The following is a 24002-nucleotide window of genomic DNA, read 5'->3' on the forward strand; positions in this document are numbered from 1 at the left end:
ATTTTACTCTCCTGGGGTTTAGGTGGACTAAAAAGAATCACGGTGGTCAAACTGAATGTTGCGTTGACAGGTCGAAGGTGTATGATGGATTAGCCGTGGTTGTAAGGGCTAGGCGGAGTAGTAGCGCAGTTCGTCGATCAATAAATCACCTTAGCCAGGTGATGATGCTTGACACAATTATAATTCCTGGAAAAACTGTGCACCCAAAGTAAGGTCAAGGTATCGTTGGGTTGATCCCGGAGCTATCAACATGTAAGAGTCGCTCAGACAGCGAGTGTCGGTACGTACCCAAGCTCCCAGGTTGCGGTGGGGGCCGAGGAGAGAGCTCCCTGCCTATGTCATCCTCCCAGGTGTGCGCCATCTAACAGCGACCGACCGCCCGATCGGCATCAACACCCAGCCTCCAGAGAGCTGCATTCCATGCGCATACCCAGCGGGCGACCTCGCCAGCACTCTTGCCAACCCGACCCCGAGCGACGATGACCGTATGACCGCGCCCACAAACCGACCATGGCCCTGAATCCGTCCGACGGCTTCGCCGCCGGCAACGGGGTGCTCAACCTGGACGACGCCGCCGCGTTGCCCATGTTCATCGTCGAGCGAGTCCAGCTGCAGTTCTCCATCGCCGCCGACTTCGTCGCCGCCCAAGTCGCGAACAACGTCCTCGTTCTGGCGCTCTCGAACGGGCGCATCCTTCGCATCGACCTGAACAGGCCCGAAGACATTGATGGTGCGTCACTTCAAAGCCGTACGATGCAGGCTCCCATAGCTGACCAGCAGTTTGACAGACATCGACCTACCCAAGAAACCCGCGGAAATCGGCGTCATTCGCCGCATGTTTCTCGACCCGACAGCTTCACATCTCTTGATTTGCACGGCGCTCGGGGAGAACTATTACCTCCACTCTCAACACAAGCATCCTCGAGCCCTTGCCCGCCTGCGGGGAGTCTCGATCGAGAGCGTCGCCTGGAACCCTTCGCTGCCGACCGCTTCGACCCGGGAGATCCTCCTCGGTGCATCCGACGGAAACATCTACGAGGCATTCATTGAGACGACCTCGGAGTTTTATAAGAAAGACATCAAGCTCAAGAACCTGCACAAGCTGCCCGATGGACCCATCACGGGCCTTTGGGCCGACACCCTCCCCGGCCGGCCAGACATGCGGCGGGTTCTGATTGCGACGCAGAGCCGGCTGTTCCATCTGGCTGGCAAGGTCGGCAGCGGCCATGATAGCGGAGGTTCCATCTACACCAAGCTGTTTGAGTCGGAGCAGCCCACGATCCACGAGCTGTCACGCTCGTCTGGTGCTGCCTTGTCCGCTTTGGTTGTCTCACCGGACCCTCCTGATCAGAACCCGTATGAGGATGAGGCACACGAGAGAGCCTACGCGTGGCTCTCGGCACAAGGTGTGTTCCACGGGCAGCTCGCATCCAGTGCGGAAGGCAGCAAGATTTTTGCCGAGTCCAGCATGCTGCCTCGGTCACAGCTTGGCTCGTCCGAGGGGCCAGGCAGACGTAACATGACAGCGGACTTTATTGAGGCGATCGTGCTGACGCAATGGCACATTGTTAATCTGATTGGCGGTCGTGTGGTTGCTACGAACCGATTGACAGGGCAGGTTGTGTATGACCAAACGGTACTGGAGCCCGGGCAAAAGGCAGTGAGCCTGTGTGTCGACCTGCAGAAGAATACTTTCTGGATGTTTACCAGCCAGGAGATCTTTGAGGTTGTCGTCAACGAAGAGGATCGAAACATCTGGCAGATCATGCTTCAATTACAACAGTTCGACGCGGCCTTGCAACATGCCAAGACGCCGCTGCAGAGGGAAACGGTAGCCACTGCTTATGGTGACTATCTCGTCAAGAAGAGGCAGTTCATGGACGCGGCAGCGGTATATGGCCGCAGCAATAAGCCGTTCGAGGAGGTGGCTCTGACATTCATCGACACTGGTGAGCCTGACGCTCTGCGAAAGTACCTCCTGGCTAAGCTGGCCACTCTGAAGAAAGCTGCGGTCATGCAGCGGATCATGATTGCCAGCTGGCTCGTGGAGATCTTCATGGCGAAGCTGAACTCGCTGGACGACACCATCATCACGCAGGCTGAGCTGGCGGACGGCCTCAACCCGGCACAGTCTAGGGAGCAGCTTCGAGCCGTCGAGAGCGAGTTCCAAGAATTCGTGAACAAGTACAAGTCAGACCTCGATCGCCGGACAGTGTACGACGTCATCAGCAGTCACGGCCGGGAGCAGGAGCTTTTGCATTTCGCGAACGCCATCAATGACTACAACTACGTCTTGTCATACTGGGTCCAGCGCGAGCGGTGGGACGAGGTGCTGAAGGTTCTCAAGAAGCAGACCGATCCGGAGGTGTTCTACCGGCACAGCACGGTGCTCATGACGCACGTCGCTACGGAGCTAGTCGAGATCCTGATGCGGCATTCGGACCTCAAGCCCCGAAAGCTCATCCCGGCGCTGCTCGAGTATAACCGCAACTTCGAGGGCAGCTTGCTGCAGAACCAGGCCATTCGGTACCTCCAATACGTCATTATCCAGCTCAGTTCCAAGGACTCGGCAGTGCATAACACGCTAATTTCGATGTATGCCTCGCACAGCTCCAAGGACGAGGCCGGCCTGCTGTCATATCTCGAGTCTCAGGGGCCCGAGCCCAACTACGATCCGGACTTTGCACTTCGTCTGTGCATCCAGCATCACCGGACGCTTTCTTGCGTGCACATCTACACTAGCATGGGTCAGTACCTGCAAGCCGTCGACCTGGCGCTGTCGCACAACGAGGTGGACCTGGCGTCGGTGATTGCAGACAGGCCCATGAACGATGCGCCGTTGCGGAAGAAGCTGTGGCTTGCAGTAGCCCGCAAAGTGATATCTCAGTCAAACGGCATCAAGACGGCGATTGACTTTTTGAAGCGGTGTGAACTGCTCAAGATTGAAGATCTTATCCCCTTCTTTCCGGACTTTGTAGTCATCGACGATTTCAAAGAGGAGATCTGTACGGCGCTTGAGGACTACAGTCGCAACATCGATGCGTTGAAGAAGGAGATGGATGAGTCGTCGCAGACGGCAACAAACATCAAGATTGACATTGCCGCGCTCGACCACCGGTACGCTATTGTCGAACCGGGCGAGAAGTGCTACGTGTGTGGGCTGCCACTGCTTAGCCGGCAGTTTTTTGTGTTCCCCTGCCAGCACTCGTTCCATTCCGACTGTCTTGGCAAGAGGGTGCTTGAGCAGGCCGGCGTCGGCACGAGCAAGAGGATCCGCGAGCTCCAAGTGCAGATTAGCAAGGGCCTCGTCAGCGGGGCTAAGAGGGAAGCCATGATTACAGAGTTGGATTCGTTGGTGGCGTCTGCATGGTAAGTCTCATTCTCGGGGGGTTCCTGCGTTACTTACTAACAATCTGTAGCATCTTATGCAGTGAGTTCGCCATCAAGAGGGTTAATGAGCCTTTTGTCACGCCGCAGGACAACCTGAACGAGTGGAAGATATAGATGGGTGGGGGCCAATTAGAGCGTATCTTTTGTACATGTATGGTACCCTTGCATGAGAGCGTGATGGCTGCAATACCCGGCGTTCAATCAATTGAGTTTCCAAGAGACACGTCGTTTACGGCATGATTTCCATCCATTACTCGTAAGCCTAGTGAGAAACTGTCTCATGGGCCGAATTGACAGTCGTTGACTGCGTTGGATACAAGCATGATGCCGATGATGGTGCCGTAAAGACCCAAAACCTCGGCAAAGATGAGGATGAGGATCATGCCGACGTACAGACGCGGCTGCTGCGTGCTCGCCCTCACTGAATGGCTCATTAGCAAACAAACCTGACAAAATAGGCGACTACTAAACTCACCTCCCGAGTCTCCAATGACACCGATCGCAAAGCCCGCCGCGAGACCGCACATGCCGACGCTGAGGCCGGCGGCCAGGAACAGAAACCCGTTGTGCAGGGCCAGGCCCCTCTTGTTGAGGCGGCCGGAGATGATGACGGCGACGACGAGGCCGTAGATGGAGAGGATCTGGGCCATGATGGGGCAGATGATGTTCTGCATCAGGCGGTCCGGGCGCAGGACGCCGCTGTGGAAGATGGCGCCGGAGGACTTGGCCGTGCCGTAGGCGGCGCCGAAGACGGAGAAGATGATGGCGACGGCGCAGCCCATTGCGCCGAAGAAGGTCTTGCGCGTTGTGAGCATGGAGGTCACGTCGTGGGTTTGGGGGGTGATACTTACGGAGTAGGATGGGCTGTGAGCGGGGTCAGCACGGTGTAGACATCTTTGGCGGTGCGTGAGGGGGAGACGTACCAGAGGTCTAGAGCGACGTAGTCGATGGTGTCCATCTTAGCGGGGTGGAGGTGGCTATCACGAGGTATTCGGTTTGTGAAAGCGACAGTGATCGATCAAGTTCAATACGACGACGAGAGATGGCGGATGATGTCTGTATTCGCTTCTTTTTATGTACGCTTACGGTGAGACTCTCTATCTGGGCTGTCACACGGCTGCCTGGATGCATGCGCCGTAAGGCTGTCCGACTTGCAGTCATTTATTTGCCCCTGAATGTAGGAAGGATCATTTAGGTGGCGTGCCGCCCAATAAGACAAATCTGAGCTGACCACCCAACCACGGCTCATGCAGACAAGGTAAGAGGCCGCGATATCTTCGCACCTTGATTACCAGATGTTGATATTTTCTTCTATCAAGACCTCTGTGTTATTTTCAGCACTGAGCATAGTTGCCCGGTGTTCGTCTGTCGGGTTATGTCTACTTTTCTTTTCCTGACTGTACGTTTTACCTCGGTAAGCCTCGACTTGCATGCATACGCAACGGCGCAATCCAGTCCCGAGTCTTACCAGCCAGCCTCACCCGTCGGGCGAGTGATATGCGCGTGGCGTTGCGTGTCGTTTGTGTTGCACAGAGGTTCTTGGAACGACGTGGTGATTGGTTCAAGACGATGGTTGTGAGGGTGGTGGGTGTAAGCCAGTCGGAGTTGGGCCGATTCGGGAGCGGAGCAGGATAATCCGGGCCTGTGGTCGTTGCCCGGACGGGGTGGACCCAGCGGGAGGGACATCGGGCAAGAACAGGGGAGACCATCACGTGAAAGTGGTGCACTAGGAGCAAAGTCCGACGATGCACGGGCCAAGGGGAAAGGGAGAAAAGCCGTTGCAGTCACAATCGGTCGAAGGATTTTAATTCTGGAGATCTCCTGCAGGAAAAAGGACTCCATCGTAAACTCGGCCTATTTTGCTATTCTACTGGGTCAGCTTTTTTCTGGGTCAGCAACTACGAGCGGGAAAAGAACGAATGGGTGTATGAGTCGGGGACTCGGGTGGCTTTGCATTGCACAAAAATGCGACCACGCTTAATCGCAGTGTTACGATACGATCTCGGTGCCGCGGTCTGCTCGTTCAGCAAAGTGGATTTGTCTCCTCATTTTTAAGTAATATTCTTTTTCCTCCACGCAGCCCACTCCGAGGTTGTTTTTATTTTGTCAGTCATGAAAATACGACAACAGCCAAACACGAGAGGCCCATTTGGCAGCAGAGATTGGGGCCAAGAGGAGGATGCCGCGCCTCCGTCGTCACCGACACTTTATTAGTGAGCTGTCTTGTCTCCTGTCTGGACGCTTTAGCGCCGGGAATTTGGGGCTCTCTGGGGACCCGGACGACGCCACATCCCGGCCGTCGGATCTCGGCATCGGGCATGGGAGGGGCTTAGCTTGGGTAGGCGGGTTTGGACGAAGGTAAACAGGTGGATGACGACGGGCCACTTCCGCTTTTGGCCCTTGCTTGCCTCTTTCTTTCGCTTTTATTTCCAATACTGCTGGCCGCGGGTTGCTCACACCGGCTCGGTGGCTCCGGATTGTCGTGGCGATCGCTGCATCGAGGGACCAAGTCCATCGGGTGCGGCGGCGGTTCGGCTCAGTCGGCTCCGATGAAGCTTTTACGGGAGCGGGAGGCTTACAATCCTTCCCCTTCCATTGCGCAATCCATGAGCGCGTGAGACAGGTTCGAGGGAGGGAGCTGGAGGCCCGGGGCGAAAAGCATTCGTACGCAACCCAAACCCCCCATGGGAATACTACTGTCTCCGACACTCCGGAGCTGCGAACGGCGCGAACGGGATCTGCGCTGGCCCTCTGGCCTCTGGGAGCAGTGAGACTGTGAGAGGTGACGCTGTTGCGGCGGAGGCGGCACAGCGGACGGTGAAGGGACGGTCGGTGTGTCACCACTTTTAGAGGCTGCGTCAAACGAACGCCCCCGTCGTCGTCAGTCGCGGACGGAGCGATGAGTGAGATGGTCGTTCAGTCGTCTGGTCGTCTGGTTGGCGTCAATTGGCGCCCCTCGGGATGCATGTTCCAGCGGGTTGGGACACATCATCGGAGTTTACAGCGTTCGCCGCGGACGAATGGTTGTGCTCTGCTGTGCTGTGCTGTGGCTCAGTCAGGTAAGGCAAGGTAGCAGCGGCCATGGTTGTTCTGCGCAGGTTGTCGTTGGTTCCAGAGTGTGTCTGATGTTCCCGCGTAGCCGTGTCAGGATGCTGCGCTCGCTCGGAAAGGGGAAGGGGGGGAGGAACACCACCACCACCACTTCAGACTTCTCCTTGCAGTCCTTCGACTGCTTGCAGTGTCAAACCCCCTCGTGCGTCTTGTTTCACCATCCCTGTCACCTGGTGTCCGCACCGCCCGCACAACCGACCGACAGAGAGACAGACCGACCATTCAGCGTCGTCTGCGACCTGCCAGGCTGCTCTGCTGCAGACAGAAAGTGCGAGTTTGCGAGGTGAAGGGAGAAATTCTGCACGCAGCAATTGGGAAATGGCAACAACGTCGACCACTCGACCTCCTGCCCAGCCCGTGGTCCTCCCACTTCACAGCGGCTTCGACAGGCCGAACAGGCGTCGGTCGGGTGCAGGCCCAGCACGGCCACGCGTCTGCTCCGCCTGACATGCACGCTAGCTTTCCTCTTCATCGGGAATGGGGATACGCTCGACTGGTGAAGTTGTGGTTGTTCGAGAAGGTTGACGCCGGGGTCGTCCCAGCTTGCGAGCCTGTCGGTCTTCCCCCTACCTCCCTCCTGAGTTTCCCTCTGCACAATTCGCTGGCCCATCCGTCGTCCCACGACATGCAGCGGCCTCCGTCTCTTTCTCCCAAGAGTCAGGCCTTGCAGCAGCGGCAGCAGCAGCAGCAGTACAGCTGAGCAGGTATGCAATGGAATCGACGTCCCTTCTTCTGACTGGCGGGCGTGTTCCCGGTGTAAGCGTGACTAAGGTGGATGCGTTCCGCTCAGTCCCTCTCCCTGACAAACGACAACGACAACTCGAGGACTAAGTAAGGACCCGACACCAAGTCACCAACAATGAAAGGGAAAAGATGGAGAGGCATTCCCGGCCTCGTCCCAACACACAGCCCCCCCGGACCCTGTCCACGCACCGTCCAGTACCCCGCCGAGCATGACGACGATGGACAATTCTGCGACTGTGTGAGACCTTTAGGACAATGTGCTGCGACTTGGCAGTGTCAGCTCCCGCCTTGTCGCATGGCCCAGCGCTGCTGGGCTGTTTCTATTCAAAGAACACTCCCCGAATTTTGACTTTTGATACTTTAGAAGCTAGCCCGCTGCTTCGTCGACGCATCTCATGTTCCTGCACCTACCACCACGACTCCCTTATTTTTTTTTTCCCGTCATTGCTTTGTGCTTAGCCGCCATTTTACTTTAAACGGGCTCCTTACTCATCCAGCACTCACACGAGTCGCGAACTGCCAGAAAAGAAGGAGGGAAAGAACCACCCCACGGTTCCCGCGAATTGTGCTGTGCTGAGTTGTGTGTATTTTGTGTGTGGTGTTTGTGCAGAGCCCTTTTCACTCTTTAGTTTGGGTCGGTGCCAGTTCGCCCCCAACCACGAAGTCTTCCATTCATCACACGCAACTCCGCCACCATCGTGGGTGACGAATCCTCTCCCCACCCCCGTGTGCCGGTCCCGCGCGCCCGATCCGAACGCCGAATATTGCAGCTGGCTCAATTTGCAATCACTACTTCTTCTTCTACCACTACTACCACTAGCGCCGCCGTCAATGACTTCATAGCAACGAATCCCACTCGCAAACCAACAACGGTCTTTTTCTCAACTGTTATATACAGCCCCGGCAACTCCCCGCTTGTAAGGCCAGCCGACCTGCAAGCCCCCGAGACTTCTCATAATCAGCCCTACGACAACAATAACAACACAAGACCGTATACGAATTACACAATACCCGACACACGATGAAATCGACAACATTAATCGCCCTCGCGGCCTCGTTGCTGCCGGCAGAGGGACTTGTTCTGAAGAAGAGTGAGGCAGGTGCGCCCAAGGTGGTTGGTCTGGACTTGCACAGAGAAACGATACCGTACACTCGCAACAAGAGGGACATGCTGAGAAGGAGAGGTTCAGTACAAGCAACTTTGGACAACTTGGTGAGTTGATCAGACTTTTCGCGAAGCGATTTTGGGAAACTAACAATCCGTCCAGGAAACGCTATACTTTGTTAATGGTTCCCTCGGAACACCCTCGCAACCGATGAGATTCCACCTCGACACCGGATCCAGCGATCTCTGGGTCAACACCGCCAGCTCCAGCCTCTGCTCAGGCACCGGCTCGCCGTGCTCCGTCTCTGGCACCTACGCCGCCAACTCGTCCTCGACCTACAAGTACGTTGGCAGCTGGTTCAACATATCCTACGTCGACGGCTCCGGCGCCTCGGGCGACTACGCGACCGACACCTTCACCATCGGCAAGTCGACCCTCACCGACTTCCAGTTCGGCATCGGCTACACGAGCTCCTCGGCGCAGGGCATCCTCGGCGTGGGCTACCGCGTCAACGAGGTGCAGGTCGGACGCGCCGGCAAGGACCCCTACGACAACCTCCCCGCCAAGATGGTCGACGAGGGCCTGATCAAGTCCAACGCCTTCAGCCTCTACCTCAACGACCTCCAGGCCAGCACGGGCAACATCCTCTTCGGCGGCGTCGACACCGACCACTACGAGGGCGAGCTCAAGACGATCCCGATCCAGAAGCAGGGCAGCGCCTACTCCGAGTTTCTCATCACCCTCACCAAGGTCACGCTCGGCTCCAAGACGCTCAACGAGGACATGGCCCTCGCCGTGCTCCTCGATTCGGGCTCCTCCCTGACCTACCTCCCCGACGACATGGTCACCACCATCTTCTCCATGGTCGGCGCCGTCTACCAGCAGGACGAGGGCGTCGCCTTCATCCCCTGCTCCGCCGCCAACTCGGGCAACATGACCTTCACCTTCTCCGACCCCGTCATCACCGTGCCCATGAACGAGCTCGTCCTCGACCTCATCCCCATCACCGGCAAGCGCATCGCCTTCTCCAACGGCGTCCAGGCCTGCCTCTTCGGCATCGCCCCCGCCGGCGACGGCACAAACGTCCTCGGCGACACCTTCCTGCGCTCCGCGTACGTCGTCTACGACCTGGACAATAACGAGGTCTCGCTCGCGCAGACAAAGTACAACGCCACGAGCTCCAACGTCCTCGAGATCGGCACCGGCAGCAAGGCCGTCCCCTCCGCCGTGGCCGTCGCGAACCCCGTCGCCGCCACCGCCGGTCTCGTCCGCGGCGGTGGCAGCAGCAGCGCGGCGGTGCCGTCCCTCGGGCCCATTGCAGCATCGCTCCTCGCGGTGGGCGCTGCTTTCACCACCGGGTTCTGTCTTTTGTTTTGAGAAGCGTTTTGAACAACGTAATGGGTTCATGATTTCTACTACCACACACCATTTTTGTGCATTGCGGCGGCGTTTATTTTCCTACAATTGTCATGAGCATGGCTGAGCATCAGCAAGGCGTTATTAGGGGGAGGGACAGCAAGCATGTCATACAAACATCATCACACAGCACAGCACAGCACTCATTCCTTTGGAGAGAGGGGCATGGAGGACGATTCAGCAAAAAAAGAGAGGAAGACAAGATGAGACGACAAGACGGGCATATCGTGCCGGTTTAGATACCTAGAGCCACATGATTGGCTAATCGAAGAAAGCTTTTTTTGTGTCTGAAGTTCACGATGTATGGTGGCCCTGTTCATCATGACTCTATTTCTGTTGGTGTGGTGTTTCTGCTCTAAACCGTTTTCGTGACCAATGTTCTCCTCCCATTCGTCTGATCGCGCGACCCGGGAAACACTAAAAAAAGGGTGGTCCCAAACGGGATCCGGTTCCAGCTACTGTGTCGGACTCGGTCGAGGGCTCACCCCTGGGACCTGTGGCCTCGGCTGCCCCTGACCTTTTCGGCGACCGCCAAGATTAGTCCCATCCTCTGCCAAGAGGTAACATGTTTCTAGGTGTGTTATGCGTTTGAGCCTCATGTCTTCGAGGCCTGCTGAAGGGGGTTTTTCTGTATCGTGCCGTCACGATGGGAGCGGATTGACTTTGAAGCTCTCAGAATCGAGCCTCGGTCCGGATCGACTGGCGTCCGAACATGGGCCCCTCATTATCCAACTCGCTCAAGAAGCGCTGGACGACAGGTCCTCGGCAGCAGCCGCAAAGGCGGTCGGGATCTTCAGTCCGGTGATCCACCTCCCGATGGTCCCAGTCACGTACGCCTCCGGGAGGCCGAGCCGGGAGGAGGCTTCTTCGACGCCGCGGCTCATACGGTCAACGTACTCCGCGTTCGGCGGGCCGGGGCTTGTTCTCTCTCGGTCAATGTAGACTAGCACGCGGTCTGCTTTGAAAACTATCCTGTCGTCAATAGTTCTGCCGTCTTCGCTTTCGTTCGAGGCGGCGTGCGGGATAAAAAAGCTGTGATGGGCTTCTCTACAATTGAGCTTCACGAAGTCGACCGACATGTACTCCTTGGTGTAGGCGTAGGGAACGCCCTCGCATCTGTCTAGTGAAGCCTCGTCTTCGGGGCTAATCTTGTAGACGACACCGTAGACGCCCGCGTCGTTGGCGACGTCGTCGGCGCCATTTTGGACAACGTTGGCGTACCCTCGGCCGTTGATGATGAAAGTGTAGTTTCTGAGAAAGGCCAGGCCGACGAGACGAGAGGATGGGCAGCGTTGTTTCATTTGGGTCGTGGACAGATTTGAGCCGTAGGCGAAGTAGTAGACAGGCTCGTCATTGGACATTATGCGTGGTCTGACAGTTTTGATGATCCAGTCAACAAAATCAGGATTGATGTCTTGGATGGTCGTTATTTTCGTCACAAAGTTTGGTGAAGTAGAGATGCAATCCACATTTGAATGGAACCAGAGGGGTATATATGGAAGACGTGCAGCTCGCAGGGGTGTCTGTCTTTCTTTGTTGATAGGCAGGCTTTAACCGCGTCTTATGCAGGCAACCGTTGGTTGCCTCGCGACGTTTCTCCTGTGTAACTGCCTTTTCGACACCGAAAATCATAGGCATGCATTTCTGGAAGTTGCGCGACCCAGGTCATGTTGCAGCTTGAGCAATAATAGCAGAGTATCGTCACCAACGTCGACCACATGCGATATGTAGCAGCCATCGTGAGGAGAGAGGCCTCACACCCAAAACATTACTAATGAAGTCATCCACGTTTCAATTGTGCGTGACCCGTACCAGCCTGAGCATCTAGTCTATGAAGAGGCTATGATTTCTGCCGCTTGTTCGGCAAGAACGTACACCGCTGCCTGGATGTGAGCCGTAATGATGGTCGGAAACACAGAAGCGTCCACAACGCTCAGGTTGGCGACCCCTTTCACCCGCAAGTCACTATCGACAACTTTGCCCATGGCACACGTTCCCATAGGATGGTAGGTGCCGCTACGCAAATCGAGTTAGTCTGTGCTCTTTACAGGGAAAAGGTCTCAACACTCACATAACTGCCGCGCGAATACGTGCTTCAATCTCCTCATCGGTAGAATCCCCCGTGAGAGCTTTCAATTCGGCGGGCGGCGCTTCGGCTTCGACGATCCCACGGCTAAGAGTCGATTCGCCGCCAATCATCATGCGGATCATGCGGCGAATCGAGTCGCGCCATACGAAGCGATCAACCTCGGAAGCGAAGAAGTTGGGGTCGATCAGAGGAGGCGTTTCTGGGTTGCGAGAGGCGATGGTGACGGAACCGCGGGAGGTAGGCAGGAGCCCAACGTTGGCGGTTGTCAAGTAGGTGTAGTTCGACGGCAGACTGGGGTTGGTGTTGACATACAGCACGAAAGCCTCCATGAGAGTTCTCTCGTTCTTGAGCAGAGGGTGCGTTTCGGCATCTGGCTTCTTGCCTTCCTCACTGCTGATCGCCTCAATTAGGCCAGTCTTATCTTCGACATTAAACGAGGCAACAAAGTTGTTTGGCTGTCCGAGGCCATATTCCGGCTTGAAGAACAATGGGTTGCCAGAGTCAACGGTGGTGTTGCGATACTCCGGGGCGAGCCTCCAATTAGCAATGAAGAAGGGATGGTCAGCAAAGTTCCTCCCAACCTCCGGCAAATCAACCTTTTGCTCAATGCCATGTTGTTGCAAAACGTCAGATGGGCCGATACCAGAGAGCATGAGCAGCTGGGGTGTGCGATAGGCACCCGCAGCAGCGATGACTTGCTTGCCACGGATCTCGGTACCATTTGCAAGGCGAACACCTGTTGCAACAAGATTGCCCAAGTCGTCCTCATCAATGAGGACCTTCTCTACCAAAGTGCCTGTCATGACGGTTGCGCCGTCTAGCGAATAGTATTCGGGAGTAATCTGGCGGACACCGTCACGGCGATTCTCAGAAATCTCACCAACGCCGATGTTGGAGCCTCCGTTGGCATCCAGTCCTGGCAAAGCCTCGATTCCAACAGACGCATACGAGTCAAGAACGGCGTCCCGGAGAGGGTACACACGACCAGTGACTGATGGAACCTCAATCTTCAAGGGTCCTTCGTTGCCGTGCTGTTCGGAATTGACGTCCCTTGTCCAGTAATCTTCAGTCCGTTTGAAGTACGGCAGCTGGCTTTCATAGCTCCAGCGAGAATCGTTCACTAGTTCGGCCCACTCGTCGTAGTCGACTCGAGCACCACGCATCCATCCGCCTGTCTAGTATATCAGCACATATATCTCTCACTCGAATAGGAATACTTGCAGGTATTGATAAGGGAACCACCGCCGAGGCCTTTGCCGGCAGCCATTTGGATGGTGCGGTTGTCGAGCTGCGGCTGCGGTATGGAGTAGTCGTTCCAGTCAAAGTCGCCCTGGATCAGGTTGGTAGAGTTGACATAGAGGATGTCTGAACGACCGGCCGCACTCTGGCCAGCCTCGATGACGAGAATTTTGGCTGAGCTATTCAACGCAAGCAATCGGCTGGAGACGACGGTGCCGGCGAGGCCACCGCCGACGACGACGTAGTCCCAGACTTCCGTGGGAAGCATTTTGACAAGCTGCAAGGCAATAATTCAGAAGACTTGGGTACTGTCTTGCAACGAACCTGATATCCAGTGCCTAGGTTGCGGCAGAGGAAACAGTCTGGTAAGTCGCGATGCGAAAGACTTGGCGGAGGTGAGAAGAAAACTTGGCCGGGATAACATTGGATCTGTGATCATGAGAACAAAGTCCCCGGCATCGAGCGGGTCCCCCAATCACGTTGACTTGGCGCGACGTGGCTAAGTAACGCACCACCTGGCTGGGATTCTTCAGAGAACACTGCAAATACGAAAGAACGCCTTTCTCATCTAGGAACTATCGAACGGATTTATGATCAAAGTTCACGCTGTGGGTCGCTCGGTCCAAAGTTCCAGAAGAAGGTGCCGTTGGCTCGCCCCTGAATGAACCCCTGTCGCTGGAGTGAGGAGCATTTTGAGGGCGACATGATGCTTACTGGTGTTTGCAAACGGATTATGAGTCTTGGTATGTTTGCAGACCCATTTGAAACCTCATAGAACTCCAGCGGTCAACTTGGACACCTGGCATTTCGCAATATATCAATCATACAAAAGAAAGCAGCGTTTCTCAATTGCACACAGTCCATGACCCATGTCATTATCAACGCCCTAGAACGTGAACATCCCGCAGGGTTTCCACTCTTTAAAGAGAGAGGTTGGTATCTGTTTGACTGACCTGTTGGTTTACTCTTGTCACCCTGTCAACCAGACGCAGCTTCTGACAGACTTGGCGACTCTGGAAGTGGTACTGTAGCCGGGAATCTCTGTCTCTACAACTATTGATCTGATAGGAACCTGACTTTTCGCATTTCAGATCTTGATATTTTTGCCTATTGTGATCTCAAAAAGCGTCTTTGCATCAGGTCTGGGTTTTCTCGAGAACTAATAGCTTGTCGATCGCAAAAGAGCTAGCGTTACCAGCAAGATGCCCCTTTAAGATTTTGAGTAAGGACAGAATGGAGCTCATGATGCAGATGAATCGAATAATTCGAATTGATGTTTCGGTCAATGATTGATCCTGAGCTATGGAGGCAGCGTATGATGTGTTGAGCTTGCAGACAATTGGGCTGATGACCTACCCTTTGAGAACGACAGCGATGTTGTTATCTGAAAGAGCGGAGGTCAAAGCCAATCTGAACTCCAAAGTCGGCTCAATATGACTTATCGCAGCGAGATCTTCAACGAGTGATGGACGGATCAGGCTGCAGCCATCCATGCAAAATATCGACCTGCCCAGATTATCTGTTTTTATTCGCATTGAGTGACATCGATCCACAATAATGGCATCGTTGCGAGCGCGTAGATGCATGGTCAATGTACGTTGGTGCACGTTGGTGCATGCTGTCCCTTTCGGTCAAGAAGAGGGGAAATCTTGGCTACTTTCGAAATTAAAAGGTCTCAAATGCCCCAGCGCAGCCTGTTTTCTCTTCTCTCAAATAGTTTCTTCTCTTTTTCAAGTTCACTATGTCTTTCTTGGTGTGAATCGTCACGCTTACTGAACCAGTCGAGATGGCTCAACCTCAGCACAACCCGGAAGTGGTGCTAGCCGTGGATGAAGAAGTATTTGCTGCCACAACACCATGGATTGTTCATCTGCTAATGCTGTCCTAGAATGACGATAACAGATCTGAGGTCGGAACAGTTAGTTCAAGCCTCAAATCATCGAATCAGTGACGCGATTTTGATCTTTGTGCTTTCGCAGAGCATTGCCTCATCTAGTACTAGCTTGCGCAGTTCCCTCCTCGACTACCGAGTAGAGAACGGACGCACTTACCATCGATACAAGGACGGGAGTCAGTTTCTGCCTCAGCAATGAAATAAAGACACGGTCTCACATTGGTGCCAGAGTACAATTATCCTAACGATGAAAGGGAGAGCGAAAGACATGGTATGTATTTTCAACGAATCAAAGGCTTCTAGCTAACATGACCAGATTTGGTCCACCAGTTGTGGCTTCTCACCCTCGATGACCGGCTTGGTGTTGCCCCGCCATGCAAAGAGGGCACCACTGTTGGTCGGGTTCTCGACGTCGGCACTGGGACAGGAATTTGGGCTCTTAACTTCGGGGACGAGCACCCAGAGGCTGATGTAGGCACTATCTCTGATATCGTAACATTTGTTACCACATGAAAACAACTGACGAGACTCTCCCCAATAGGTTTATGGAAACGACCTGTCGGCGATCATGCCCGGACAGTGAGAATCACCCTCGGAGTACCTGTCAAAAACTGAATTGCAGAGTGTGCTGACGATATCGGTCTCAGTGTCCCCCCCAACGTCAAGTTTGAGATCGACGACATTGAAGAGGAATGGACGTGGTCGCGGCCATTCCAATACATCCACAGCCGACTGATGACCTCGAGTATCAGTGATTGGGAGATCTATCTGCGCAAATGTTACGAGTGAGTTTCCTTTGCCCGGCATAATCTGCATCTAGGGCGTAAGTTTCAGAGCCTGACTTTCTGGTGATTGTTCCAGCAACCTTGAGCCTGGGGGTTACCTCGAACTCCAGGAGATAGACCTCTTCCCCCGCTCCGATGACGGAACGCTTAAGCCTGATAGCGCGTTCTCAAAGTGGGCGAAGTTTCTCTACGAAGCGTCAGTCAAGTTTGGGAGGCCCTATGTGGAGATGGCTAAGATCCGAGATCTCATGACCAGAGTTGGCTTCCAGGATGTTACCATGAGCGTCTATAAGTGGCCTTCTAACAGTTGGCCCAAAGACACAACCTATAAGGAGTTGGGTATCTGGAACAACGAGAACGTTCTGTCCGGCCTGGAAGCATTCTCCATGGCTCCTCTGACGCGCGCCTTGGACTGGAAGCCGGAAGAAGTGAACGTATTTCTCGTTGATGTGCGTAAAGACGTCAAGGATCGAAGCATCCACGCATACTGGCCAACGTAGGTTCTGAGCTCAGTGCATGATTCCCAATTACTAACAAAGCTAGATACTGCGTTGTTGGCCGCAAGCCGGAAGCTCCCGCATCGCCTGCTGCTGCTTGAACCAGAACATGACGGATCTCGGGACTACCAGCTTTGGCACATGCGAAGAGATTGCTCATATATCTTATTGAGTCTACAAAAAACAATAAAACACGCTCCCTATACTTCTTATGTTGATATGCCTGTGAATTGTGAACACACCTGGGACGCTCTTTGAGATAGAGGGCACAACCACGAAGCCAGTGGCCCCCGAGCAAAAGTACAGCCATTCTTGTCATGCCAAAAGTCCAGCATGTAATCAGAGAAATTCGAATGTAAAAGAAGTCAGCTTTCTACAAGTTGGTTGGCTTTATCAGTGGAGTTGCTCTCTAGGAATGCTTCTGCCTAGAAGAGCCATGTAAGGGCAGGGATTCTGCCCTGGAACGGCTGCTGGACATTGAAGCAGCGTTCTTGTCCTCACCAACCAAAGCAACTCCGCATCTGCACAAAATCCCCAGAAATTTGGCGGGAGTCGGACGCCGAATCATCACACTCGCAGTGGCGGAGACCCGGCCGATCCATTGGGCTCCCAACCAGACGACAGCCCATACTCGCATGCAGAGACTGAGCTTACTGCGTGCCATGCCGGTTCCGTAAAAGTCCCCAAGGGAACCTTTCCACCAACAAGAAGCCCCCGTTTAAGTTGAAAACTCGCCGGCCACGTCTAACCCGCCGAGGAGCAACGCCAAGAGCACCCCCCGACGCACGGGTGAAGCGATTCCCGACTTCGCTGTCAGCTGTGCTGAGGAACGCGCATGCGTGATGGTGTGAAGCGTTGTGTAACACAGCATATATGGGGGCCAGGCCACAGACGCGCGTTTAACTCGACAGAGAGACCCCGCGGCGAAGATCGACGGTCACACCAACTTGTCGCAGCGCAAAGGAACCATGACAGGTCGTTTGTCCAACGGGCATTATTCCAGGCTCTTTCTTCTAACATATTCTGCCGTACGTAGCGGCTGGAATATTAGGAAAAACTGCGTTTTGAATGATCTGAGGCCACTCGGCCCCCTATACAATTCCACAAAAAGTCCGAGGGTCCGGGATTGGACCGCCGTTTCTCGGGTTTGACAGACCCACTCAGCCGGGCCCTCGGGCCCGGATTCGACTCATCACACCATGTACCTCTAAACTCACCCAAACGGTGATCTGATGGTACAGGTCTAGTGCATAGATGGGGTTACGTTTGGGTTTAATGAGATGCAAGTCTCCTGATTCGATAATGTTTCATTCGAACGCCCAGTTGGGAGTCTCCAACACCCCCGACCTCTGAAAAGTCTACGATAGTCCTGCCAACTACGAGCTCGCTTTCGCCTTCATACATGCTAATGCTACTATTTTTTCAGTCATTCTCATACGATGGGTAACGTTGCAGCGGGCGGAGCCTCTGCCGGGCTCTCTCTCTTTCTTAATGTTGATGATGACAACATGAGCGCGCGGGCACGACAAGCATAGCAAAAGCACCACCGAGCTCAAGGCAGCGACATTTCGAACATGAAGACGTACCTAGGTAATTGGACAACAGACCTTTTGATAAGCGGCGTTGTGCATCTCCCATTGGCCCAAGAACGACGGGAAAGAAAAGTTCCTGACGTGAGGACGGGTCGCGGGCCCGCAGTGAGGACCAGGTGGCATGCAGCCCTCCTGCATGGCCGTTCTGCCGGGATGCGGCACGTATTCCACACACTGCACCGCACACGGGACGGTTCGAGCAAGGCTTCTAGGCCGGTCGGTCCCTGGATATTCCGAGGATCATGGCTCGGGAGGTGTACCCTTTGCATGTGCTCAAGTGTTCAATTTCAAAGTCCGAAGATGCCTGTGTAACAATGCCTTTGCGCCTAACCAATGTGCCCACCATCGCCCTAACCCTTGATGCCATACCAAGTCAGTTTACAAATCATTGGTGTGGTGTCCCTTTTGCGGCCAATGTAACGTCCAGTCCGTTACACATACGCCAAGTCTAACAGAGGGCATCCGTACGCATGCTCCCTCAGCAGAGCCCTGAGAAGAGCAGGCTCGTCTTGCTGCCGGATTCGCAGACCTCTCGCGTCTAGGAGTTTGCAGAGAGCAAGGTCCTTCTCGGTGAGGCGATCGACATGCTCGGGCTCGGGCCCAATAACGAGGGACAGACACTGCCCATAGTAGCCGCGATCAAACAGGATGCCCATTGTGACCAGATCCGTCTCGCAGAGCTTGGACATGACGGACCCCACCAGACATGCCCATATCATGACCGGCCTCAGGGCCTCCATGGACGGCAAACCGTCGTCCAAATCACCTTCGCCGTCATCTGCTTCTCTAGACTGCCGTTCTTGTAACTTTTGTGTCAATTTGTGCACTGACGCTGAGAGGAGATTCAGGGGCACGGAGTAAACCATCGGATTGCGCCGCTCGTCTGGTACAATCGTCTCAAGGTATACAATCGCAGCCGTGCGCAGCACCGGCTCGAGAAGATTCTCCGCCGGAGAAGGGACCGGTTTGGTCGTGTATAGACTGCGCACCATGGCCGCGGCGACGGCTTCGGAGTTCCCGAGGTCGGCGGCGACGGTGAGCTCGTCGAGCTCCCCCAGAGAGTCATTGAGGCAATCCTCACGGAGTGCCCCGCCGTACAAAACAAGCTGGTACTCACACCAAAGCCATTCTTCAATAAAGGCTTCTGGGTTGAGAAGAACTTCCCGGTTGGGGCTCGCGAACGCTAGGCGCAGCACGCCCGCGAACAGAGCTGTTGATATCATGGCATTGGCGAGGTACGACTGAAGCCCGCACTGGTAGAGAACGTTGGACATTTCATTGACAATTCTCGTGCGAACCTGATCCGGCAGTGCATCCGTAGTTGCATTGAAGAACCTGGGATAATCAAGGTACGGTAAGAGGCCCAGGTAGACGGCCCCTTTAACGTCAGCCCTGCATCGAAAAGGTCAGCAAAACGTCAACTATTCACACAGGGTAACTTGCCTTCGTATCATGTTTAGGAGGTAGTTCCATTCCCTCTTCATCCCCCCTTCTAGTTCGATCATGTGCTTAAGACCCTGCATGTGAACCTTCCAATGATCATATCTTCCCACGTTCCAACCCGTGATGGCTAACTGAGCAACACATTCAAGCATCCCTTGGTCGAAATCTCTCTTGGTGCGGTCTGAAAGCCTGTCATTAACCAGGCTGCACACCTTGGAGACGTGGTACAGCAACTCTGGAGATGACCATTCGCCCTGTAGAAACATCTCCGCGTAGCAGGCCGTCATGAGCACGGCATTCAGGCTCGTCTCGCTGGACTTGATCCTTTCGATGAAAGCAGACCCTCGAACCGGATTGTATTCGAGAATCTGCTCGCACGGGTACATCTTCGTCGGGGCCAGCTTGAGGTAGAGTTGTACGAGACACTTCTCCCTCTCGGAAAGATTCCCCATCCACGAGACCAGCCATGGGATGGGGCTCCGGGGAATGCGCCATGTGTCGTCAAAAACGGCAGCCTCGACGGTTCCCTGCTGTGCCGAGGTCTCCATGACGAAGCCGGGCTCTTGGGCTTTCTTCGATGCCCTGGCTTTGCGCACCCGGTACTTTTCATCATCCGACGAGTTATGAGAACTCTTGCCGCGTTTTGACACGCTTCTGCGGGGCTCCTTTTGTTGGCCCAAGAACTTGTATTTCTGGTCCAGTGGTCGCGAGGAGTCTGAAGCGTTAGGTTCCTCGCGGCTTGAGTCCGAAGCCGCGGAAGTATTGATGAACTGGGTTCCCTGGTGTTTCGACTTGGAGACTTGGAGCCCCCTCCGCGTTGAGACAAGATTCCCATTGTGGACAGTGGCGTTGAAGTGGTCCATGTTGGTAACAAACATTGCAAAGAGGTATGCAATTGACGGCTGCTGAAACTCTGCAGCCCTTCAGGGCCGACCTCCTTCAAACATCGTCTAACATGATGGATACAGACAACTTCTTATGGCATCACTTCCGAATGAGTTGTCTGTCCACTTAGAGAATCACGTACGCTTCGCCAATGGGGTTGCCCTATCGTGGAGATGGACAACGTCGTGCATATTGACTGGCGGCAATTCCGAAAGAGGAAATGTTTCCTCTTCGGGTGCCGGTGCGGAGGATTCTTGGTATAGAGACTCTTGCGCCTGCGAGATGCATGGTTGCGTGCGGGGAGCGACGTAGCTTGTCGAACCACGAAACATTTTCGAATGGAGAGTTGTCGATTAATCTTTGCAAAATGCTGCTGCCTGGCTGATGTCTCCGGACCCTGGCTGCAGTTCCCGTGGAAGACCGGGGTCCGGCATGACACCCACCCGACGTCGCCCCCCGGCCGGCCTCTGCGGACTGGGGTTCTAGAGCTGTCGAGCACCTTCGTGAGCCATTTACAGCCCCCACTACCAAAGGTGTGACGCAGTGAGAAGCTAATCGTCCCTGGTCGTAGGCGACGTTGAATGCATGTCAGACGTTAGGCGCAACGAGAGGTTTTTACGTCCGTACACCGCAAGCCCAAACGATTGCTCTGCTCAGCCAGTCAATCAACGGAACTCGCTCCGTCCGGCAGTGCTCCTCTCCACATCCTGCTCGTTATCTTGTACTCCGGCTCGCAAGTCGCTGTGTTATGGCGCAAAGGTCGGCCCTATGGACACGGGGCGCTTATTTGAAATCTCGTGTTACACAAGCGCGCATACCCAGGATTCCTTTACGCCTCCGCCCGATGTCTATGGCTGTCCGCCGTCTCGATCACACCGGACGTCAGCATCCAATGCCTCGGGCCCGAGACACGACACCCCAGCGAAATACTGTCCATGGCGGTGACGATGTCAGCGTTGCATCTCTCGTTCTGCTAATAGAATACCTGACCCTTCATCAACACCCGCGCAGTACGGTGGAGATCTGCTGACTTGATTTTGCTGCCCTCAAAGGTGGTCCCAATATCCACCTTCCCACTCGGATGCCCTATAACGACAGACTTTCTTGGCTTGCTGCCAACAATCTGGGCCGCAAGAGTTCCCGGTATCTGACTTGCCGCTCCGAGGCACAGCGCCAGCGTCAGGGGAACAGCCTTGTGGGCCTGTCCCATAGACATGGCTAGGCAGCGAATATCGACATCGGGTGAGCGAGCATCGGAGAAGAGGAGTACGATCTTGGGCACGCTCTCCACGCCAGGTTCCAGGCGCATCGCGGACGCACCTGCACGCCGAATTTCGTCCAAGGCGGCCTTCAGGCTTGGATCTGCTTCAATGGCCTGAGGTGTGAGGTCCTCGGCAGAGGGAATCCCCAAATCACAGGCGCGGACGAAGACGCCGGGGTTGCTGACATCCACCAGAGATGCCTTTATGGACCTGTCGTTCGATAACTGCAGCCAATCGCAAGCATTTCCTGTAGGAAGGGCCTTGCCCGTCTTAGCCCCGGCAGGATCCAAGAAGCTCAAGGTGATGGGTGAGTTGGTGCCAGGAACACCGTCCATAGTGTAGCCGCCGTCAGGGCAGTATCTGGGCGGGTTTCCGTCGACTCTGAAGCGGGAAAGAATGACTTTGGACGTGTTGGTGTTGAAGATGCGCACGGCAGCATACTTATGACCGTCAAGCTCCTCGATCTCAGGATTGTCGACCAGAGACTCATCCAGGCTCATTGGGCCAACGGCAGACGACATGTTGCCGCAGTTCCCTGCCATGTCTAGGCTGCCATCCTTGATGCCGACCTGGACGAAGGTGTAGTCCAGATCAACATCGGGCCGGGACGGCGGTGATAGTACGATGATCTTGGAGGTTGAGGAAATGCCGGAGCCGATGCCGTTCAACTGTCGCCCGTAAGGATCTGGGGACCCCATGGCGGCCGGGAGGACGGTGTGCCAATCATTTTGCGGCGGCAGGTCCTTTCGGTGGATGATCAGGCCGTTGGACGTGCCGCCACGAACGAAGATGGCAGGGAACGAGCGTGATGAGTGTAGACGCGTCGATATCGTGGCGTTGAAGGGCGCCAACAATCCACCATGTGACCGAGGCCTTGAGAGGGCTTGAAGAATGCCACTGCGGGCATAGGTCGACATCTCGTGGCTGCGGAAGAAGCTAGCTGTCGATGTTGAATCTCAGGTGTTGATGTAGCGTGAAAGTTGATTGTGGTACAACTCGCTAGTGGTCGCAACCGGTTGTACAGGGGTCGGGTATTGCTGGGGGCGGCACTTCGCTGTAGGGCAGGCAGGCAGGCTACAGGGTACTAAGCAGTTGCCAAGCCGGGAAGCTCAGGCTCGACCCCGATGCCGAAACCGGTCTTGCTTCCCGTGCCGTCGTGGTGGGCACACTCTCTTTCAACATTCCAGAAATGCACACATGCCTTTTGGGCCAGAAATTGACAGACTTGATGGTAGATGGCGTAGGGACAACGCGAGATGGAGTTTCGAAATCCTACGCAATCGAAGAGGAAGATGGCCGGCCGATACATGCCCGATTCGGCACCGAAGCGAAAGCCACCCGGAGTTGAGAGGCTTGTAAGACCGTCTGATGTTCGAGTCCCAGGAGTCTGGAGATAAGCACCAAGCGTCCGGATTTGTGTTCGCGTTACAGAAAACAAGCTTAAACGGGCTTCATTGAAACCTGTGTCTATAATAAAGTGCTGTATCCCCTCGTCCCGTCTCTTTGCTCCCTCAATGAGCGACACCTCATCAATTCCCGCTCACAGGCTGTTCCAACGAGCATCATTAATCCATCCTCAACCGCATCTCATAAAAGGACCGAAATCACACCCCAAAGCCACTCACCACAATGAACCCCCACGTCGAAGTCACCCTCAGCTGGCTCCTCAAATCTTCCCGCGGCCACGACGCCAAGGCATTCTACACCTCCCCGGCCTTCGCCGCCCACAAGGAGCAGAACCTCACCGTGACGTCCCCGGACTGCGGGCCCTCGCCCGCGGAGCTCAAGCCCGAGTACATCGTCGAGGGCGGCGGCCGCATCCCCGCCCTCGCGTGGACGGCTCCGCAGGACGTCGAGGCGCGCGTCAAGGAGTGGCTCATCGTCTCCGAGGACCCGGACGCGCCTCTGCCGACGCCAATCTGCCACGGGTAAGAGAACCTCTTGTGTTGTCTGATTGCATTTGGGAGAGACACGGTTTTGCTGACGGTGAGAATGTAGAGTATATGGCGGCATCCCGTCTGAGAGGAGGGAGGTCACGGCCAAGGATTTTGAGATTGAAGATGAGAGCAAGTCGCTGCTCAAGGGCGGCTTTCATTGGGGCAAGGGAAGGAGGGAGGGTGTCTACGTTGCTCCGAGGCCGCTGATGAACCATGGGCCTCACAGATGTGAGTCCTTTTGCCACGAAATCCTGCTGAAATTGATTGCGTATTGACACTTGCAGACTTCTTCGAGGTTGTGGCGCTGAGTGAGCCGCTGGACAAGTCGATGCTCCAGGCCCGGGCGACGAAAGAGCAGGTTGCGGAAGCCATCAACGGCAAGGTCTTGGGTTGGGGTTTGTGGATTGGAAGTTGCGAGAGGAGGTGGACTTGAATGCCAGGGGCTCCTTCTTCACACAATGTCTTCAAATCACCAGAGAGCCGTCTTTAAAGCTGTACATTTTTCATTTCATCCACCTACTTAAGTCGCTTCACCTAATACCACCGAGTTGCCCTCGAACCATCTGTTACTCGGTCTGTTCTCGACAGAACAAGAAGGGATAAAAACAACAA

The 24002-nt window shown here is 55.0% G+C and overlaps 10 protein-coding genes across 10 annotated transcripts; 4 read left to right on the forward strand and 6 right to left on the reverse strand.

Annotated features, from left to right (window-relative positions):
- Nucleotides 1–510: 510 nt before the first annotated feature.
- CGGC5_v001496 (Vacuolar protein sorting-associated protein 18-like protein) lies at nt 511–3504 on the forward strand (the record flags this gene model as incomplete). Its single annotated transcript, XM_032034561.1, has 3 exons — nt 511–730; nt 789–3369; nt 3420–3504. The coding sequence occupies 3 exons, from the start codon at nt 511–513 to the stop codon at nt 3502–3504; spliced, it is 2886 nt and encodes a 961-aa protein (XP_031886422.1).
- A 164-nt stretch (nt 3505–3668) lies between these two features.
- On the reverse strand, nt 3669–4348 carry vma3 (V-type proton ATPase 16 kDa proteolipid subunit; the record flags this gene model as incomplete). Its single annotated transcript, XM_032034562.1, has 4 exons — nt 3669–3811; nt 3866–4187; nt 4242–4254; nt 4314–4348. The coding sequence occupies 4 exons, from the start codon at nt 4346–4348 to the stop codon at nt 3669–3671; spliced, it is 513 nt and encodes a 170-aa protein (XP_031886423.1).
- A 330-nt stretch (nt 4349–4678) lies between these two features.
- CGGC5_v001498 (uncharacterized protein) lies at nt 4679–5076 on the reverse strand (the record flags this gene model as incomplete). The annotated part of the gene is made up of 2 exons (XM_066150840.1): nt 4679–4787; nt 4859–5076. The coding sequence occupies 2 exons, from the start codon at nt 5074–5076 to the stop codon at nt 4679–4681; spliced, it is 327 nt and encodes a 108-aa protein (XP_066009798.1).
- Nucleotides 5077–8266: 3190 nt separating this feature from the next.
- opsB-1 (putative aspartic-type endopeptidase opsB) lies at nt 8267–9728 on the forward strand (the record flags this gene model as incomplete). Its single annotated transcript, XM_032034563.1, has 2 exons — nt 8267–8458; nt 8514–9728. The coding sequence occupies 2 exons, from the start codon at nt 8267–8269 to the stop codon at nt 9726–9728; spliced, it is 1407 nt and encodes a 468-aa protein (XP_031886408.1).
- Nucleotides 9729–10504: 776 nt separating this feature from the next.
- Nucleotides 10505–11128, reverse strand: CGGC5_v001500 (uncharacterized protein; the record flags this gene model as incomplete). The annotated part of the gene is made up of 1 exon (XM_032034564.1): nt 10505–11128. One exon carries the CDS (start codon nt 11126–11128, stop codon nt 10505–10507), a length of 624 nt encoding a protein of 207 aa, XP_031886409.1.
- Nucleotides 11129–11596: 468 nt separating this feature from the next.
- On the reverse strand, nt 11597–13363 carry pno (Pyridoxine 4-oxidase; the record flags this gene model as incomplete). The annotated part of the gene is made up of 3 exons (XM_066150841.1): nt 11597–11783; nt 11839–13027; nt 13060–13363. The coding sequence occupies 3 exons, from the start codon at nt 13361–13363 to the stop codon at nt 11597–11599; spliced, it is 1680 nt and encodes a 559-aa protein (XP_066009827.1).
- A 1518-nt stretch (nt 13364–14881) lies between these two features.
- On the forward strand, nt 14882–16372 carry CGGC5_v001502 (Secondary metabolism regulator LAE1; the record flags this gene model as incomplete). The annotated part of the gene is made up of 9 exons (XM_032034567.2): nt 14882–14932; nt 14984–15013; nt 15075–15165; nt 15219–15260; nt 15306–15460; nt 15531–15568; nt 15637–15774; nt 15851–16270; nt 16318–16372. The coding sequence occupies 9 exons, from the start codon at nt 14882–14884 to the stop codon at nt 16370–16372; spliced, it is 1020 nt and encodes a 339-aa protein (XP_031886350.2).
- A 1922-nt stretch (nt 16373–18294) lies between these two features.
- CGGC5_v001503 (uncharacterized protein) lies at nt 18295–20169 on the reverse strand (the record flags this gene model as incomplete). Its single annotated transcript, XM_066150842.1, has 2 exons — nt 18295–19255; nt 19439–20169. The coding sequence occupies 2 exons, from the start codon at nt 20167–20169 to the stop codon at nt 18295–18297; spliced, it is 1692 nt and encodes a 563-aa protein (XP_066009828.1).
- Nucleotides 20170–21164: 995 nt separating this feature from the next.
- On the reverse strand, nt 21165–22370 carry mii (3-methylitaconate isomerase; the record flags this gene model as incomplete). The annotated part of the gene is made up of 1 exon (XM_032034569.1): nt 21165–22370. One exon carries the CDS (start codon nt 22368–22370, stop codon nt 21165–21167), a length of 1206 nt encoding a protein of 401 aa, XP_031886371.1.
- Nucleotides 22371–23082: 712 nt separating this feature from the next.
- Nucleotides 23083–23823, forward strand: CGGC5_v001505 (UPF0098 protein; the record flags this gene model as incomplete). Its single annotated transcript, XM_032034570.1, has 3 exons — nt 23083–23381; nt 23452–23618; nt 23675–23823. 3 exons carry the CDS (start codon nt 23083–23085, stop codon nt 23821–23823), a joined length of 615 nt encoding a protein of 204 aa, XP_031886375.1.
- Nucleotides 23824–24002: the final 179 nt, after the last annotated feature.

Source organism: Colletotrichum fructicola, assembly GCF_000319635.2.
Source record: "Colletotrichum fructicola Nara gc5 chromosome Unknown KSG_Nara_v1_contig01, whole genome shotgun sequence".
NCBI classification, from domain to species: domain Eukaryota; kingdom Fungi; phylum Ascomycota; class Sordariomycetes; order Glomerellales; family Glomerellaceae; genus Colletotrichum; species Colletotrichum fructicola.